The sequence below is a fragment of the Culex quinquefasciatus genome, chromosome 3 (genome assembly GCF_015732765.1).
Source record: "Culex quinquefasciatus strain JHB chromosome 3, VPISU_Cqui_1.0_pri_paternal, whole genome shotgun sequence".
Taxonomy (NCBI): Eukaryota; Metazoa; Arthropoda; class Insecta; order Diptera; family Culicidae; genus Culex; species Culex quinquefasciatus.
Window position 1 is genome coordinate 115166932 of NC_051863.1, and position 21271 is coordinate 115188202.

The 21271-nt window shown below is 36.1% G+C and overlaps 1 protein-coding gene across 1 annotated transcript in view; it reads right to left on the bottom strand.

Moving 5' to 3' along the window:
- The window catches only part of LOC6031300 (C-type lectin domain family 4 member F), a 106717-nt gene that overhangs the window by 84071 nt on the left and 1375 nt on the right, over nucleotides 1-21271 (bottom strand). Inside the window, 1 exon segment of the mRNA XM_038258851.1 lies at nucleotides 16466-16805. Within this exon segment, the coding sequence (XP_038114779.1) occupies nucleotides 16466-16547 (82 nt within the window). The 5' untranslated portion in view covers nucleotides 16548-16805.

A 21271-nucleotide genomic window follows, 5' to 3' on the forward strand; every position in this document is an offset into this window, starting at 1 on the left:
TTATGTCAACAAAAACAAAACTACGGGAAATTCATTTGTTTGTGTGTAAGTTATTTAATATTCAGAAAAAAAAACAAAAGAAATCCTGCGTCCACCTGCTCCGTAGAAAAACTACTAGATTGATTAATTTAAGTGACAACCATGACCTTTTGCCAAGGCACAAGAATGTTTCAATTTATCACTTCAGTCTAGAAGAAGAAGAAGAAAAACACGACCACAATCATCATTTGCGGCCGCGGAATCAATAAATCTCCCGCTGATCGCGTTTAACCATCGCGCATGTGTTTACTTCGACCGGTACTAAACATCTCAACGACCTTAAGTTAGGCAACTTGAAGAAGTACTGAGCGTGGCTTGCATGGCTAGAACTTACATCTTAGTACATTGCACTTGGGGTAACTGCACACACTGTCGTCATGAGATGAAGATCTTTAAGCTCAAAATAAGAACTGCTCGAACTTCCGCCCACTTACCCTAACCAGAGACCGCTCGATGCGGTTGGTTGAGTAAATAATTTCGTTTTCACACGTGAAATTACTCACCGTAAAATATTTCAACCGTTGATGATCCCACTTTACCGGTTCGGTTGGTCTTTATGTGGGCTTTATGTTTTATGAATTTAAGTTTCGTTCGGCTCTCATCGTGGCTGGTGGGAAAATTAGCCAAACGGAAAATTGATTCTAAAACGAGTGTGGTTAGTGGCGCTGCAATAAATCACGCTGGGGTGAGAAGTTGTTGTTAATGAAATTGACATGAGACTATGATTTGCTCACAAGTAATTTATGATCTTTATAAAATTTTGTGCAGTCAAACTCGGTTTTTAATCAAATTACAGACAAACTAGAACAACTTGAAAAAATGTCCTGGTTTGAAAAAAATATAAATATTTATAAATATTAATTAAAAATGAAAGAAAACTTTGTCCAGACCTAAAAGAAACCATGAAGAGAAGTCAGCAACCTCCAACAACACACCGCGGTAATAATAATCGAAGCACGAGCCAGAAAAAAGCTCAAAAATCGACGATCATTAAATCCAATTACCGAATTACCCCGGCCAAAAGCTTCGGCGTATGGTGCTTTGAACATTAGCACACAGCCGCAGCAATCTGTGGCCAAAGTAGAGGTTAGATTAAATGGCGTTGAGCTTTGATTGCTAGTTGTTGCTACTAAACAGTGGTTAATTTTGGGGGAGAATTTCCAGAACGCATTTGGCACACCTGATACCAGGTGCTTGTTGCTCAAGTAGAATGCTTTGGTAGGGTGTTTTCCTTTGAATTGCAATATATCTTGAGAAATCTTCAGAATATCTTAGAAAATGCGACCAAAAAACACGAAATAAACATTTTAAAAAAAAAATAAAATTTGACTGAAGACAAAAATACCAACCGAAGAAGTAAGAAGTAAGAAATAAGAAGTAAGAAGTAAGAAGTAAGAAGTAAGAAGTAAGAAGTAAGAAGTAAGAAGTAAGAAGTAAGAAGTAAGAAGTAAGAAGTAAGAAGTAAGAAGTAAGAAGTAAGAAGTAAGAAGTAAGAAGTAAGAAGTAAGAAGTAAGAAGTAAGAAGTAAGAAGTAAGAAGTAAGAAGTAAGAAGTAAGAAGTAAGAATTAAGAAGTAAGAAGTAAGAAGTAAGAAGTAAGAAGTAAGAAGTAAGAAGTAAGAAGTAAGAAGTAAGAAGTAAGAAGTAAGAAGTAAGAAGTAAGAAGTAAGAAGTAAGAAGTAAGAAGTAAGAAGTAAGAAGTAAGAAGTAAGAAGTAAGAAGTAAGAAGTAAGAAGTAAGAAGTAAGAAGTAAGAAGTAAGAAGTAAGAAGTAAGAAGTAAGAAGTAAGAAGTAAGAAGTAAGAAGTAAGAAGTAAGAAGTAAATTTTCACGTGGTTTTCAAGAGTTTCAACTCATCACACAACTTTAGACATGACCGCCATGAACCCAATTAAAATAGAGAAATATTTGTCCTAGCTCGGCGTCAGCAACTTTAGGACCAGTGAAATCCCCAAAGCCGGTTATACCTTTCACTGCTCCAATTCATTGCCGAAGGTAAAAACTATTAATATTGGTCAGATTGGCTACAAGATGAAAGTCGACCGCTACTGCCTTCGTCCACCACCTACGCCAAAGTTCCAGGGACCTTTGCGCCGTGAAGGTCTTACTTGCCGCGTACACAGACCGGCCAAGACATTGCAGTTTCATAACAGCATTGCATTGTTGCACACTTCCGCATCGGTTGCTCTAACGAAAATTCAATTAAAGCTGGAACTAGACTCGTGAAAGTCTCAGCGGTGGGTCTCCGAGGGAAAATCAAAGTTGGCCCTGTTTAGCTTTTCCCAACAATTACCGGATTAGACGCAGATGGCCTGCAGCTCCTTCGCGAATTATACACTGAAAATTTTCATTCAAACAATCGTGATATCTTGCACCAATATACACGGAAAAATATTGCGTTCTTTTTTCCGTGCACGTAAGTGAATGCACTTTACAGATTCAAGCCCCTTTTCCGCACAGGTTCCGACCGCTTTGCTCGGAGGTAATTTCTTACAGGCGCATACTTTTGACACCTCGGTGAAAGTTGATTCTTGGCAGTGGACCAGTTTTGGAGGCTCACCTCCACTCGGTTTGGCGGAGGGTTGTTCGCTGAAGCGTTCTCCGGCGTTCAATCTCTAATAGTGGACGACCTTCAGCGATCCAGTTTCGGAATTTTTGGATGGTTTTGTTGTTTTTGTCTCGAGTGAGAATCGTTGGATTTTTTCAGCATTTTTGTTGTTTTTCACTGCATTCCAGAATAAGTTTAGCGGATTGTTCATGATGGCACGATCCGGAAAAGGTCAAGTGATCAATTTGACGTGACAAAATTATTGTTGTTGATGATGGTTTGAATAGTGTTTGCTGCTACCGTATATTAATCATGGTACATAGATCAGGGGTGCTCAAAGTTTTTGAATGCCAGGCCATATTTTAAGCTCAAAAGAGCTTGCGGGCCAAATGCACAAAATATAATATGAAAATTAAATTACGTATTTTTAATTTGAATAGAAAACAGGTGTATTATTTCTAATAAGTCTGGAGTTTTTTTTTTTTTTTTTTTGAAAAGGTTCAATAAATCAAATTTTTACTTTTTTGTATTTTTAAATACCCCTGCCTCAAGGCGGTTTCAAAAACACCCAAATGGCAAAAACTGGAAATTTGGTTCTATTAGACTTATTAGAAAAAATACATCTGTTTTCTATTTCAATTAAAAATAACGTTATTTAATTTTCATATTATATTTCATTGAAATTTTGAAGTTTTTTTTTTAATATTGTTTGTCTTTTTTTTTCAAACCGATTTTGATGGGTGGGGAGAGAGTTGGAGTGACAAAAGCTTTGTAAAATATTTGCAACAGCCTTATCCTCAAATTTCAACATTTTTTCTGCTTGAATCAGATGGTAGTCAATCAGCTTCGTTATCCAACTGTCATGAATTCGAATCGCGAGGTGGAAGGTTTCTAAGTGCAAAGTGAGTGTGAGGCTCAGTTGATTAAAAGGGTCATTATTACTTTAAAGTTATTATTTTTACATATTTAATGTTTGCTTTTATTGCAGTTTTCTACCTAAGACAAATTTGAACGTTTCAAAAACATTTCCAAAAACGTTTGATGAAAGTTTTAACGATATTTACTAGTTTCACTCACATTGAAATGTGTGCAATCGTTTCAATTAGAATGATTTTTGAACAAAATATTTGTGTCGTAAAATAGGAATAAAAATATGGATAAATTAATATTTTTATATTTGAGAAAAAAACGCTTAAAATTAATTTTCATTTTGAAAAACAAGAACTCACTTTATAAATCGTTAAGGGGCCATATTAAATGATGGAGAGGCAACGTTAGCCCGTTACAGTACGGTTTGGATGCTGTTTTGCTGGTGGATAATTCATGTTTATTAAGTGTAGTTGCGCATTTCGTGTGGCTCGGTGGTGTTTTTTTGAAAGTGTTGGTTGTTGGTGTTCCGAGAAAAAAGAAAGTTTACGGATTTTCTTCGAAGTTTTTGGGTTTTTTTCATGAAAAAACGTTGTTTGAGTGCCTGCTTCTTCTTTGTAGTGTTCGTTCCAGAATCGGTTTGGTTTGCGTGTGACGGCTGTCATCGTGGAAAGGAAGGCTGACTTCGCGCGCGGCAAAGGGGGGAGAGAAACACGCCGTTGTTTTGACGTCTTCCGAGGTGATGCGATGTAAATGTAAACATAAACAAAACGAGCTTCGGACATTTTAATTAAAATACTCATTGGTGCACGACGAACTCTGCCAATTGAGTGGTGTTTTAAGAATTTTAGGTTTACGTTTTAAATTGATTTGAGTTATGTGGCTTGTCCATGTCCAGTCGCGTTCGATTCAAGTGGTTTGACGATGACACAAAACGTCAACTCAATCGTGTTGGTTGTGAGTGCTAAAATAGGTGTGCAGTGAGGGGGGATTGTGCTGGTTTTTAAGTACTGTGGAGGGATGCGACCAACTGCCGCATGAAGAGGCAGCTTCCTTCTAGGTGCTTATGTTAGCTGCTGCATTTGTTTGTGAGGAAACGAGACCGGGAGCGGAGGCAGCCTCTTAGCAGGCACAAGAGTGTTAAATGATAAGAAGTGGTCAACGGTCAACGCTCATCTGTTGCTCGGAGAGTAGGATACATCATTAACCTAGCAAGGAGGGCAACTGCGTAGCATGCTAAGAGCGATGCTGGGCTTGGCGACAACGGACAACAATGAGCATTTTTTGGTGGACTCCGGTGAGCACGTTCTGTGTTGTTTTATGTATGAAAGTGTGTGTGTGTGTGTGTGTGTGTGTGTGTGTGTGTGTGTGTGTGTGTGTGTGTGTGTGTGTGTGTGTGTGTGTGTGTGTGTGTGTGTGTGTGTGTGTGTGTGTGTGTGTGTGTGTGTGTGTGTGTGTGTGTGTGTGTGTGTGTGTGTGTGTGTGTGTGTGTGTGTGTGTAAAAATAAAAAAATAATTGCGTAAAACATAACAACCGAGTAGAATAAGGTCAGCGGGACCACGCGGTTGCTCTGCTGGAATGATAGTAATTTTAGCGTTTTGTCTCACTAGCTGTTATGAAATCAGTCTTTCCTTTATCACCGTGAATCGGAAAGCACGCCGCCGGATGAGTTCGTCGAGGTTTTTGTGTTTTAATAAAATAGTAATTTCATTACAAACACGCACGGTCAAGAGGAGTCAATACGGGAAGAATATATATTTTTTAATGTTCTTAGGTAAATCCCAATTGGAGTAACAACGCGTCGCGTCACTAGTTTCTTTTCTTGATCTTGATTAAACACAAAAAAGCTTTCTGTTGGACACATTACTTTGCGTTACAAAATCTTGATATTTTATTTAATATATAAAAAGCTAATCGGGATACACCTCAGAACAATCAATGCTTTTGATGTTTTGAGTTTAATTTTGTTATTTGTCATCTTATTCTCTTTCACCATGATTCAATCTTTCCACAGCCGGCTGTCTAAGAAAGGATCTAAAGCAAATTTTAAAAATCCAACAGGCTAAATTAAAACAGTCTCTACAGCAGCACCCGATTGTTTGCCTTGAGAATAAAACGATACACATCGTAACTCGTCGTTCGCTTCGTTAATCAGTACCTCACTAAACATCAATCATTTAAAATTCGTTTAAACATCTCAATTTAAAAGTTACACTGTTTAATCCTTCATTCCATAATTATAAATGATTTTGGTTCTATCTTTCCACAGTCGGCTGTCTAAGATTAAACCATTTCATTTAAAATTTAACAACCAATAAACGGGAAAAGTCTCATCCGCCGCATCCGATTGCTTGCCTTGAGAATAATATATAATACCTTTCAACAAACACTATGATTTTGGGTCGCATCATCATCTTCTATGGTGAATCCTGACCAAACACCCTATCCTACTAACAAGTTTTCAGGTTCCTGGCGCTCGTGGGGTGTAAGCACAGAGTAAATCAGCTGCCCTAGTAGCAACCTGCGCTAACTAACATTCCCGTCCCTTAAAATCGAGGTCTACAAACTGACATGGCGGGCGCCGTTGGTGGCCAATGACTGTTACCTATTCGCAACTGATCTAGTTTTAGCAATCATGGTGTTTTATCTTTTCGGCGCATTAATACATGCTGTTGATAAGGGAAACACCACTAGATCGTCGAAGCCTATGATCAGTAGTGCTGAAAGGATATTACGGTTCTGTTCAGCAACGGAGGGGCAACCATGGGTGATCTCTCATGCTCATGCTCATGCTCGTTAAGGGGCCATATTAAATGATCATTCAAAAAGGATCCGCGGGCCATAAAAAGACACCTTTGGTCTCCCCTGACATAGATCGTACTTATAATACAATTAAATTTAAAAATTCAATTTCAATTTAAAAATCTTTTTTTTTTTTATTTGTATGATCAAATTTCACCAGCAGATTATTGATATGATCAACAATGCAAGTTGCAAAAAAAAGTTAAATAGTAAACCTTATAATGACGAAAAATAATGCATATTATGTTTCATGACAAAACTCAAAGATCCGTATGTTTTTAGTCAAAATAGTATTGACATATTGGTGGCAGGTCATTGGGACTAATTTATTTAAAAATAAGGAACTGTTGACTTGGGTTGAATCTTCAAATTTGCAGCAAATTGGAGCATCCCTCAATTGATTTCCCCTTTCTCAGAAGATATTTTTTTTTTTTTGAAAAACTTTTTGTGGTACTGTGCATTGGAATTTTACAAACATGCCACATTGTTTTAAACGAGCAAAAACATGACGCATACGATCATAAATGCAGAAAATTGCATTTAAAATGATTTTCAGTTGATTAGATTTCTAGTTCCATTTAAACTTTGAATTTTATTTTACGTTATTTTTAAAGTTTATGTTGACGGCCCAAAAAACTCTGTCTCTGTTTTAATTTCACTCAATAAACATCAATGAACTTTAATGTACCATCACTAAAGTTGCAATTATAGTTTTCCAGGAAAAATCAATGTTTATTATTAGTTAACTGAGTTTATACGCTTTTTAACAAAAGCTTATACATTTTAGGCAAAATTGCTAAAAAGACAGCATTTTGCATGAAATTCGTTAAAACTAGTTTCGTTTATAAAATTATCGATTAATCTTGCATTTCAACTGAAATCGAAGCACGAATCAAAAGTTTTCACATTTTATGTGAAATTTGTTCAACTAAAAATTCCTATAATTGTGGAGATTTTTTCAAATTATTTTTCAAAACCACATAATATTTATTATATACAACCTTATTTTACTTTCTCCTAGTGAAAAATTGATCCTAAAAATTTCTTTTTTTCTTATTGGTACATTGTAAATCAAGATTTGAATGATTTTTCTAAAACAAACATGGCCGACTGGGAATGATGCCTTTCAGAGCCTGAATTGGTTGTTGAGTAATTCTCTAGAATTCCGCAATTTTTTTTCGAGATTTTTTTTTCTATTTGGAGAATAGGGTCCGCGACCCAACACTTTCATTTCTAAACTAATATTAAAGCACTAGCAAAGTAACCAGTCCTAATATGCGAGGGAACTCGTTTGGCAAAGCTAGTTTGCTTTTTGGACGAACTTTTCTAAAGCTGATTGGAATCTTGCCAAATTTTTAGATGATTTATATTCTCAACTAACGAAACCACCGAACCGAAAGTAGAAAACAGAACGAAAGACTAGGCAAAAGAAAGTAATACAATCCACCCTAAAGGGTTAGCAAGTTTGAGCAACATACGCTCCCAAATTGGAAAGAATCATTGATCGTTGACGCCAAAACCACCCAGAGCCGCAGATCATTAAAGTTGAAACTTTGTTTAGACTTGCACCAAAAAGGAGCCTAATTATAGAGTTGGTAAGCTGTTTTGGATGCAGGAGCCTAATTCGGAAGCTGGACGAATGCTGAAATCGATCGACTCGTATGCCATTTCATTTTGTGATCGGTTTTGTTTGCACTCAATTTGCTCCGTTTTATTCTTTACTAAAGATGTTTAACAAAGTTTCTAACTAGCTAACGAAAGTCTTCTTGTACCACTCGACAATCTTAACCCAAGGACGACAACACTGTCCCTTTTAATTTGTTTGCCAACCCAGTACACTCGCGCCATGCTCCACGGTGGTGGTGTCATTATTGTCAACATGTAGCAAAGCGCTGCTTATTGTATGACCCGCGGAGACAGACCTCCAACATGAACTTCGATTGTCAAACACAACAGACCCTGCGATGCTGCCGTTGACCAGCAGCAGATATTTTAATGAGCGCTGAACAACAACAACAACTTCTACAACGGTGGTGGGTATCAACGTCCAAGCCACGGGGGTCTCTTTGTCGGATGGAACAAAAAACAACGGCAGCAGCCGCAGCTGCAACTCCGGGAACCGAAAGACGAGCAGATCTCCGAAGGTGATTGCGAAATATCAGCAAGTTTCTGTAGACGTCTGTACGGTGGAAGCCACGGATGCTCTGAACAACACTTGTCGGAGGCTGTGTAATTGGATCTATTGAAATTCTAGCTGTGGGTCGACGCGAGAAACAAGTTTTTCGTTTATCAGACGATCGCAAAGGTCTTAAGGTAGTTGTGAAGGCCTCAAAACGATTTTTTATTTCTGAAAATGATGATCTTCACGCATTCGTGGGTCCGTTTTGGAGAATTAGGTGATCCAACCATGCAAATCCCTAATCAAGATCGTGTCACACAGAGAAACATTGTTTTCCATTTCACGGTTGACAGCTATGGCCCAAACACACGTGTTCGGTGATCCATGCGTTACGGTGCGGCATTGCCGTGTCCGTTTTGGAGTTGTGTGCGGTTGCACAATATGGCAATTGTGGTGAGGCAAATTCGGAAAATATCTGCCTGCGCACGGGGTGACTTTGAACGAGGCAGAGCCGGCGTGTGCGTGCGTGGCCGTGGAATTTTCATGGTTTTGACTTTTGCATGAGGGTTGAAAAGCCGAAAAGCAAAAGTTGAAGATATGGTCGGAATTTCTAACTTTAATTTTTGTGGAGAATTTTTTGAAAAGAGAATTTTCAAAACACGAACCATTTAATAAATATTTCTTATATAATAATTGGTAAAAATCTAACTCATCAAATCCAATTTTTGAATTCTTTTAAATCCCAAGTTCTCAAATTACAAAAATTATAAAATCAAAATGCCTAATAAAGTTAAAAAAAAAAAAATTCAAATAATCAACCCTTACTAACTCATTGCTAATTTTTGTCTATTTCAAAAAAAATTATAAAATTCAAACGCAAAAAAAGTGCCTAAATTTAAATCTTCATTGGAAAATCATGTACCGTAAACCGGGGTGACTTTGATAGGATTTCAATTTGTTTTTAGCATATTTTCCAACAGGTAAGGTTTTTCTCAAGATTGTTATTTTGCCTTCCTCACTGAGGTAAGGCTATAATCCTGCTCTAAAATTGAACTTTTTATTTAAAGCTCGAAAACCCACCTTGATGTATACATATCGACTCAGAATCGAAAACTGAACAAATGTCTGTGTGTATGTGTGTGTGTATGTGTGTGTATGTGTGTGTGTATGTGTGTGTGTGTATGTGTGTGTGTATGTGTGTGTGTATGTGACCAATAATGTCACGCAGTTTTCTCAGCACTGGCTGAAACGATTTTGACCAAACCAGTCGCATTCGACTTGGTTTAGGGTCCCATACGGTGCTATTGAATTGTTTGAAGTTTCGATAACTAGTTCAAAAGTTATGTATAAAAATGTGTTTTCACATATTTTCGGAAGTTGAATAAATGGCAGTAAACTGAACCAAACATCATCATGTTATACATCGTTAGTTAGGTAATTGAAAGACCTTTCCAATGAGTCCAAAACATTAATAATCTGGCAACCCTGTCTCGAGTTCTGACCACTTAAGTGATATTTATGTACTTTTTTTGTAGCCGGATCTCACTTAAATGCATGCAAACAACGTCCGGATCCATCATCCGACCAATCGTTGGTAAGGTAATCGAAAGACCTTTCCAAAAAGTCTAAAACATTGAAGATCCGGCAACCCTGTCTCAAGCTATGACCACTTAAGTGACATTTATTTACTTTTTTTGTAGCCGGATCTCAATTAAATGTATGTAAACAATGTCCGGATCCATCATCCGACCCATCGTTGGTAAGGTAATAAAAAGATCTTTCCGACGAGTCTAAAATATTGAAGATCTGGTAACCCTGTCTCCAGCTATGACCACTTAAGTGACATTAATGTACTTTATTGTAGCCGGATCTCACTTAAATATATGTAAACAATGTCCGGATCTACCATCCAACCCATCATTGGTTAGGTAATCGAAAGACCCTTCCAACGAGTCTAAAATATTGAAGATCTGGTAACCCTGTCTCGAGTTCTGACCACTTAAGTGATATTTATGTACTTTTTTTTGTAGCCGGATCTCACTTAAATGTATGTAAACAATGTCCGGATCCATCATCCGACCCATCGTTGGTAAGGTAATCAAAAGACCTTTCCAACGTGTCTGAAACATTGTAGATCTAGCAACCCTGTCTCAAGCTATGACCACTCAAGATGCCACTTATGAGCCCTTGAGTGATATGTGTGTTTTTTGTATTCCGGAACTTAACGAAATCAGACGAAATTTGTGTCCAAACCCATCATATCACATGTCACCCATTGTTGGAAAAGAGTGAGGAAGGCACCAACCACATAGGTGGATTAAGTTGGTTTTTAAAACATGTACTGGGGTAGACTACACAAAGTCCATGCACTATTTCGGAATAAAAGTTTTTTCAATAATGTTTAAAAAAATAGTTACGTTAAAAATTCTTAGTTTTAATTCCGGGGTGACTTTGATAGTCATAGTTTTTCTTGTTAAAATCATATTTAAGATGTTCAAACTTTATTTGTACCCTAAATGTGCCATCACTAAAGTAGCTGATATAGTTTTTAAGAAGAAAAAAAACAATGTTTATATTTAGTTAACTAAGTGTATAAGCTTTTAAGCAAAATACATATAAATTTAAGGTAAAATTGTTAAAAAGTCGAAATTTCGCCTTAAATTTGTTAAAACTGGTTTTGTTTATAAAATTATCAATTTATTTTGCATTTTTTTACAGAATTTGAAGCACGAATCACAAGTTTTCACATTTTAGATGAAATTTATTTAACTGAAATTGCTTATAAATTTGGAGATTTTTTTTAAATGGTGTTTCAAAAACACATATTATTTATTATTTACAAATTTATTTAACCTTCTCCTAGTGGAAAATTGTTAAAAGAATCCGAAAATGCATTCCGTTTTCCGATTGAAAATCATGTTCACAGAAAAAAATGATGGTAATATTCATCAGGAAATGGTGACAGATTTTGTGGCAAAATAAATGATAAATTTACCCCAGAAAATGATGAATTTTCATCAGTTTTTGATGAATATTCATCAGGTTCACATTTTTACACATTTTTTATGTAATATTACACAAATAAAGAGGTAATATTCAACCTACCAAATTTTCAACATTCCAAAATTCAACTTTTTTTTTCTGTGTATGTTTCTAAACCATTCCTTACGTATTTTAATTGTACTCTTCATTTTGCGGAAAAATCGCAAACCTATCAAAGTCACCCCGGCTATCAAAGTCACCCCGTTTTACGGTATTTATGGAATTTATGTTTGTATATTTGATCAAATAAAGCACTTTTGACATTTTTGAAAATCTGAAAATCAAAAAACCTAAAAATTAGAAAATCTAAAAATCTAAGGATCTAAAAAACTAAAAATCTAAAAATCTAAAAATCTAAAAATCTAAAAATCTAAAAATCTAAAAATCTGAAAATCTAAAAATCTAAAAATCTAAAAATCTAAAAATCTAAAAATCTAAAAATCTAAAAATCTAAAAATCTAAAAATCTAAGGATCTAAAAATCTAAAAATCTAAAAATCTAAAAATCTAAAAATCTAAAAATCTAAAAATCTAAAAATCTAAAAATCTAAAAATCTAAAAATCTAAAAATCTAAAAATCTAAAAATCTAAAAATTTAAAAATCTAAAAATCTAAAAATCTAAAAATCTAAAAATCTAAAAATCTTAAAATCTTAAAATCTAAAAATCTAAAAATCTAAAAATCTAAAAATCTAAAAATCTAAAAATCTAAAAATCTAAAAATCTAAAAATCTAAAAATCTAAAAATCTAAAAATCTAAAAATCTAAAAATCTAAAAATCTAAAAATCTAAAAATCTAAAAATCTGAAAATCTAAAAATCTAAAAATCTAAATATCTAAAAAACCTAAAAATCTAAAAATCTAAAAATCTAAAAACATCTAAATATCAAATTATCTGAATATCTAAAAATCTTAAAACTTTAGCCAAAACCAGCCATTGAATCAATGTTTTTTCGGAGTGGTTTCTTTGATAATTGGGTCGTAAAATTAAGCTTAAATTGTTGATATTATTGTTTACAGCGATAAAGCTTATTTTTCTGAGTCATTGTACAAAGGACCACAAAGAGTTTAAAATGAATTTTTAAATCAATTTTGAAAAATCAACCTCGCGATCCTTCTTGACAGAAAAGCTCTACTAAGCAGCTCGTTCTAAGGGGACCATAGTTGATCCATAAAAAAAATGTTGTCTTGTCAAAAAGAAATTGCATTAAAATGAAAAAAGTGATCAGAAATGTTGTTATTTGTTTCTGCAAATAATCAAATCTCCAAGACTGATTTGCAACTACGATAACCGGTTCCGGTTCCGCAATTGTCCAGCTCGTGTGTATAGATCAATAAAAAGAAACACTCAAACTGACCGGGCCGAGTGTTGTTGGCGCTCGAACCCATGCAACTATCACACACAGTCACTACCTCCCAAGGTCATCAAGTTAACCTTTTTTGAAGTTTCGTCGAAATCGCCGCCACCAACGTCACCAACTCTAAAAGAAAAGAGATTGTTGTCGGGTTTTGCCCGCTACAACCGGTCATTCCAAAGTGACCGCTACGTCACAAATCTCCACGGCGTGATGACGTAGGAGATCAGCTTGTGGGGTTCGTGCCAAAAGAGGGTGGCGTAGATACATGCGTGACAAGTCAGACACCATAAAGGCAAAACTATTCAACTCAAGAGAGAGAGAGAGTGTGTATGGTCACCCGGAGAAGGTATTGGTTTCTTGGGTCGGCCCGCGAGACACGACTGATTATGTAAACACACATCATAATCAGCTTGACCTGGAATTCAGAAAACTGTACGGTTCCAAGGTATGGTCACAGTTGATCCCTCCTCGTCGTAGGGGGTGGTTGTGCGACTCACTGGTGGAGATGTAGTTGAGACATGCAAGCTGCCGCATTGCAGTCGCTTAGGAGGTCCTTACCAATACCGCGATCGAAAGGTTGGGACTCAAATGTCAACGTGGACAAGGTGTGCAGAGGAGGGATACCACTTTTGTTTCTCAGAACTGGAAGGACAACTGGGTCAATGCTAGCCTGTGATGGCAATGTGTTGGTGGACAAGATTGGAAGCATACTACAATATAGGTGTAGTAGTTCTGGTATTGATACGAGATAATAAGAATCCTAATCATTTTTGGATGTGAAACCCCAAGATAGTCTTAGTTGGTTGTACTTGCAAAAAATAGGTAACATTATCCTAATTTTATGTAAAAGTGTGTAAAGGTTTCACGAAAAAAACTGTCTTTTTTAACATGCTTCAAATCTCAAATTCTCCAAAATTTCTCCTTTTTTTAATTTTGTATTTTTAGATTTAAATGAAACTTAAACTTTATCAATGAATTCCTTATGTCCTTATCCCTTGCATCATTAGATTTTCCATAGAAGTCTACATACAATGTTGTTGGTCATACAAAATGGGCTTGTGAATGTTCGAAAATAAGTATCATGAGAAGGGTACTATCCATAAACAACGTGGACACTTTTTTAAATCTCAGACCACCCTCTTGGACAATTCCTATACAAAACAAATATTTTTTGTATGGAGCGTGGACAATCGTTGACCCCCCCCTCCCCCACATGCTCCCCCCTTTTAGGTGTCCACGTGGATTATGGATGGTCCTAAGGGATTTTCTGATATATTTGGTTTCTTCTAAAACTTCTATGATGTTTTTTCTTTTATTTTAGTTTTTATTCTCTAATAGATGAACTACCATTATAACAAAATTAAAGGAAATCTTTTACAATTATTCAAATCTGGTATAAAGATATGATTTTTTGGAAAAAAATGATTTTTGGAAAAATCGAAAATATTGTCAAATCATTAAACTTATTTTTGATACAAATACGAATTTACATCCAAAAAATACTTCATATTTTTGGGTGTTAATTGAACCGTTTGAAAACTCAAGGCACTTTAATGATATGATATTTTTTGTAAAACTTACTACTATTTTTGATTAAAAATAAATTCTAAATTTTAAGACTCAAAAGTAATCTTTTGAAAGGTTTAAAAACACTTATCTTGGACATTTCAAAATATTGGACTTGTTTTTTACATAATTGGTTTTTATAAAGCAATTAAAAAACTAATTTATCATAGAATTTAAACTCAAAGAGACAGCCTTTGACGCCCATAAATTGAAATCGAGGCAATTTATTTAAAAAAATAATAAGTCATTTTCGAACGCAAATAAGATTTTACATCAAAAATGAGTTTTGGTAATTTGTTTGACAATATTTTCGTTTTTTTAAATACCGTAAACTGGGGTCAATCGAGACACATGGGGCGAATTGGGACAGCATTTTAAACCATGTTGGAGCAGAATATTTTGATTTTTCTGGTTGGTTTCGGTTAGAACAGACTCAGGCCAACAAAATGTGTACATCCATTTTCAAATTTAAAAACTGCTCTAAAAACTGCTGTCCCTATTCAGACTGTATTCCCGATTCACCCCAGATTACGGTAACACTGTTTCTAAAATTCATGGCATAGTTACCCCGGGGGGAAATAGGATCATTATTAAGGTACTATGGTAAACCCATGGAACTATTATGTGCTTGAATAGTCGTCAATTATATATTACAAAAAAACTTTTTGAAAACAATTTTGCCACAATCAGTACAAGCATAATTATTTTAAATGTGTTTTAAAGAGTATCGATATCAAACGATTTTGTTGGTTAAATCGAAAAAAAACTCACGATTTTAATTAGGTTTTCAACTTAATACATTTGATCACACTTTATGTATTTGTATTAAATAGTTTTTACAAAGGCAATTGAATCAAAATTTTCGATATTTTACATTAAAAATAAAATTATAACGAAATTTACCAAAAAAAATATACCTTTTAATACTACAATACTACACAATACAATTGCTTCGCTGGTTATAATGAAAGTGTATGAAATTTATTTATTAAAAAAATGTTGTAGATAATAAATCCCAAAGCAAGAATTTATTTAAATCGACGCCGTCGTGTCGCATTTTGACGTTTCGAGAAAAAACGCGTTTAATGTTTGACCTTGAATAAATAAAAACAAGAGCACGCAATAAATACAATAACAAACACGTTTCTTGTGGTTGAACATTCTGTGTCAAACGCGTTCCGACCTTAAATCAGTTTGGCCAGTTGTCGCACTTTCATCAATTTTCAGGCTGTGTCAAGATAGCACGACAAGATTGACACTTCTTTCATATGAAGAGTGACAACAATGCACGGAGTTTTTTCCGGTTTTTATTGAATATCTCAGGATTGGAAACGAATTTTGGGGATCTGTGAAGGTCAAAAGGTGAGGCATTGTAAGCTGCACAAAACGGCGTTCTTAGCTCAATTTGGCCCAAAATACACGTACGACAAGTTAGCACGACAGCAACGAAATGATTTTAAATCATCATAAAAAAATATTTCCAAAATTTAATTTTCGTTCCCCAAAAGAGTCATCATTTAATCATAGAATAATTTTTAAATTAGAATTTGAAAATTCAATAGCCACCTTGGCAAATAGGTTTTAAACTATTCACATTTCATATTAAACCTTTCTTATCTTTAAGGTTCAGTCAGTTGAGTATCAATGTTTTATCAAAGAAACAATAAAAACAAACTTACTGCGGACCCCTGATGTGTCTTCGTTATGGTTAAAAAAAATCATTGTAAACATTGTTACAAACGGTGCACAAATTACAATAACGCGACAGCAATTTCAACGATTAATTTTAGCGGTTAACTGTACGCAGTAGGCCTGGCCATTGAAAGGGCGGAGTAGTACAAGTTATTTCCATCAAATTATTTCACCTCAGTTTTAAATGTATTTGTTTGAACTGTTACATAGTTTAGAATGCAAAGGTTTTCATTGCCCAAAAATGCGAGTCTGGTCAACAGTAGATGCTCTCACCCTACCCCAGGGTCCCCTTGTCCAGCAGGATGCTTTGTACTCCCATTGGATTGTCGTATGTGTCGTTACGTAACTCGTACGAAACCAGCTGTTCGAGGTGCAATTTTTATTTTTGCTCTCTCTCCCAGTTTTCTGCACCAAATAATAGGGGCATTCACTTACCTTTCTCTTTGAAGTTGAAGTTGCCTGGCTTCTGGGTTGTTGTCATGGAAATGCACAGCAGCAGAACTAGTAGACGGGCCATTTTAAAACCTTGTATTGGTGTGCGTTTTGGCTGCTAGTAATACGTGCGCGCACAAGTATGCAAATGGTGACTTTTTCGATATCCATTCGTTTTCGCAACGGATTTTTCCTTGGGACTGTTTCAGCAACAACAACCGTAGTGGCAGCAAAAAGTTGTTTCCCGTCCCGCGCTTCGTCACTCTTCCGATCGATCACGATTATTACACGATTTTTCACACTCTTCGATTTTCGCGACTAATTTGAACCTTTCGCTACGTGGCTGAAAGAAAACAGATCAACAACAATCACTTTTGGGAGCCTAACCTCGAACTGTTTTCCTCACACATTTTTGGGCACGTAACCCTATTAACACGCTAAAGTTAAATCACTTGAAACTGGTTCGGCGGAAGCAGTCCACGCGCGTTACAGGAGCAGAAGTTCGAGGTCACGAGGGCCAGGTGGAGGAACGGTGCACGACAAGTTCCGCCAAGGACCGCTGAACCGCGTGGAGAGTGTGTGTGTGTGTTTGTGTGCAGGCACCCCCAGGACGGATCTTCACAACGTGGACGAATTCAACAGTTCAAATTGAATTGGATGTGGTGTAGAATTGCGCTCGCACAGCTCCTTCTGACTCTGGCTGTTCCAAAGACTGTGACGGCGACCTGCCGAGATCTGGCCAGACCTGATCGGTCAGGTCGACACGTACAGCGCACAAATACCGCGAGACAACGGCCATGTGCAGACTCAACTGAAACCAGGGGCAACCGTCCATCGTCGAAGGAGGCGTGGAGGCGCCGCCGGTGTGATCGGAGGTGGCGGCGAGATCTCGAGGTTGTCACGGTAGCCGTTGTGAGGCCGTAGTGCAGCTGCAGTAGTGGCGGCCTGCAGTTGGAGAGTAGGCTTTGACTGTGCATAGTATTTCCATGCATCAATGTCCATTCATACGACTACTATGATAATTAATATTTTTAGCCCCGGCGGTGTGTTGGCCTTTTTTTCCTATACGGCAAAAGTGTTTGATTTTGCACACCACAAAAGTGGACTTTTGCCGTTGGATCGAACCGGGGCTGTGATTTTTGGATGCCTGGTCAGCCGTGGACCACGGTGACGGTTGAATGAATCGGAAAGTATTGAAAGATTAGCCTTAGTTCACTATCGATCAAACGGAGAACATCATCTTTAAGGAGAAACTCCGAAAGATCCCTTTTCAAATCTAGATTAAATTTTTAAATTTTTTTGAAGATCCTATCGGCATAGGAAACCCATGACGGATAGATTGTTTTGAAAATTTAATCTAGAAATGCTTAAAATTAATTTAATGTGCTACTTTTTTACAACCCCTGCCAGCTTTGAACGTGGAAAGACTTGACTTGAGAGTAGAAATAATTGATACCATTCTTTTTGTACTTCACTTTTAATTTGTCGATACATTTTAGGCGGTTGTTCTCTCTCAAACCTGACTGTGACAAAAAAAATGGCTGTTCTGAATTTCGAGCCACCCTAACGATTAGTTCAAAAGCACGTGTAAATTGCCGTAAATGTCGCATTTACCGGCTAAAGGGATTTTAGTCAGAACTCGTTTGACACACGTACATGCCCGACTACTGTAAACAGTTTTAATTATATCTCGGGACACCGGCAACCAAATACAACCAAACAAAACATGTTTGTTATTGTTTCCATTGTGAGCTCTATTTTTTGTTTATTCAATATCAAAACGCGTTTATTCAATATCATCAAAATTTTCACAAGAGTCTGGCCTACACGCCTCGTGTGTCCGACTTAATCGCAAAAATGGCTTATGTGCTTTACAAGTGTCCTAAATTCATTCAAATAGTCATCAAAAATAAAATAAATAAATATGCTCGGAAATCAATGACCGTAAACCTTCGGACGAATGATTCACCCGACATTTTGTAATGAAACAGTCATACTTGAAGCCTTGTATGGGTTTTGCCCAAATTTGCCCGACGCTTTGTATACCAAGCTCAAAAACTAGCTAAATTATCACGAAATCATACCATAACTCATCACATATAGCTCCTTTCAATTTGGCGTCTTCGTTGTTTGTTTTGATACTACTGACAACTCTTCTGAACATTTTAATCGTCTAAAATCAAAGTTCAACACAGTTTTAGTCAAAAACTGTTTTTTGGTAGGGATTTATGAAAAGGTTCTAAAACTGGTAACAAATTTATCACAAAAAAATAAAGAAATCAAAAAATGTGTGTAATTATGTTTTTTATAGAATGTAAAAATTTGATCTGAAGCTTCTAAAAATAATTCAGACACTAAGTTTATTTATAAAAATTTTTATTATCAGCCGTATGACCAGCCCATAGGTCATTATGAAAAGCCATCGCTTGCCGGATGAATTGGCTTCACGGGCCGGACGTTGGGCAGGCCTGTCCTAAACAGTCAAAACAGTTCCGATTTCCACCTAATAACAATGTCGCATTTTTTTTGTGATGTTACTATTACAACTATTACAACAATGTGTTAAATTTTTTTCATATTTTTGTGCAATATATTTTAAATTTTTAACGTCAACTTCTACTAAAAATGTCAAAAATACAATGAATGCTCTTTTGAAATATGAGTCGTGTCTACACACATCCCACAGACATTTGCTTCGATTTTTTGAAAAAATCTGTATTGCTTCAAAAAATCATAAAACATTCAAAGATTTTTGCCAAAGATTTTTTGCCCATTCTGCAAATTTCTGAAAAATTGGCATTTTATGTCCTCTAAAACATATCAAAAAATAAAAAAAAATTAAAAATAGTGTTTTTTTTTTGCAAACCAAGTTTTAGTGTTAAAAAAGTTAAATAAAAAATCACCAGATTTTTTTTACCGTGTATCATTTTTTTCCAGTGTAGTCCATATCCATACCTACAATTTTGCCGAAGACACCAAATCGATCAAAAAATTCCTTCAAAAGATACATATTTTTGATTTTTCACATATCATTTTTTTGTGGACAGCTGCCAAATTTGTATGGAAAATTATATGGACAAACTAATGATGCAAAATGGCTTCTTTGGGCATACTGAAGGCTCCAAAAAAGTTTCAGACGGATTAAAAAATACAAAAAAATCGAATGACCGAAATCTCAGAGAATTGCTCATATGTAAAGTGACAAAAATGCACGTAGTTTTTTCGGTTTTTATTGAATGTCTCATGATTGAAATCAAATTGTGGGGATCTGTGAAGGTCAAATGGCGAGACAGTGTGAGCTGCACAAAATGGCGTTCTTAACTCAATTGTGTGTGTGTGTGTGTGTGTGCAACCAACCAAACGGGACCACGCGGTCGCTTCTTACAAATTGAGTTGTTTCCATGTATTTTTAGATCTACATTCTATACATGCAAATAACTCGCATAGGCATTTGGAAGGTGTTAGCTCTGCCGAGCTTTGGTGACCCATTTCTACGCTGGCTAGCCGAGCGCGAGGTCCCTCAGCTTTTATCGACAAGCCCCGCCCTGAAGAACGTTTGCACCAATCGGGTTCAAACGTTATTTAGAACTTCCGAACCCTTGTCAAATGGACAAGGACCCAGCGCGTATATAGTTTGATAGTAACAGTATTCCTAATTCCAGACGTCGCTCACCAAGCCGTGATGGCCTAGTGGTTAGCATTTTTGCTTACCAACCCAAAGGACGGGGGATCGAACCCCGACTCGGGCGACTTTGATTTTTCGTTCATGTTCAGAGTTTCAAGATTAATATTTCCTACACTTTCTCGTTGGGAGCAGATGGGAATCGAACCCAGGACCATTCGCTTAGAAAGCGAACACCGTAACCAGTCAGCCACGGCCGCTCCTACATGGCGTTCTTAACTCAATTTGGCCCAAAATGCACGTACGACAAGCTGGCACGACGGCGATGGTTTGACATTCTCTTTACACGCATGCAAACAATATTTTGGCTTCATAGTATGTGTAAGTTCCATGTAAAAAGTGACAGTTCGTCACTTTTTAGTTTGACTTTGTCAAACCAACGGGGTACAAACTTCAGTTTAGTTATGATCTCCGATGGTTAATATAAAAGTGATTAACAGTATTCATGCACACTATCAAAACATAAGTTTAGAAGTGTGTTTGTGTAAACCAGGGGTGACCAAAGTATGGCCCGCGGGCTAAACGTGGCCCGCGAGGTGATATTTTGTGGCCCGCGGACCCATTTTGAATGATCATTTAAAATGACCCGTAGACCACTTGTAAAGTGATTTTATACTTTTTCAAAAATAAGGTTTATTTTAAACTTTTATATGCTTTTTTTATTTTTTGTTAATTAAAAAAACCTATTATTTATATTGTGATCCCCACTTTAGGATACAAATAATTTGCTCAAAAAATTTTATAATTAAAACAATTTCACACGTTTCAATGTACGTGGAACTAGTAAATATCGTCAAAATGTTCATCAAACATTTTTGGAAATATTTAAAAAAAACGTTCAAGTTTGACTTAGAATTCTGTAATGGTTGCAAAAATATAAGTTTTCTTCATTAATTTGCAAGCCATAATGACCCTTTTATGAACTGACCCTCAAATTTACATTGCACTTCAGGATTCGAACGTAGATAACGAATCTGATTCACTACCAACTGATTTAGGCAGACAAACGGACGATCAAGTTTGTTGCAAATATTTTACAAAGCTTTCGGAGCAAAAAAATATTTTCAAAAAACATTAAAAAATTAAACTTAAATGCAATCAGCTGAAATTTATTAAATATACATTCC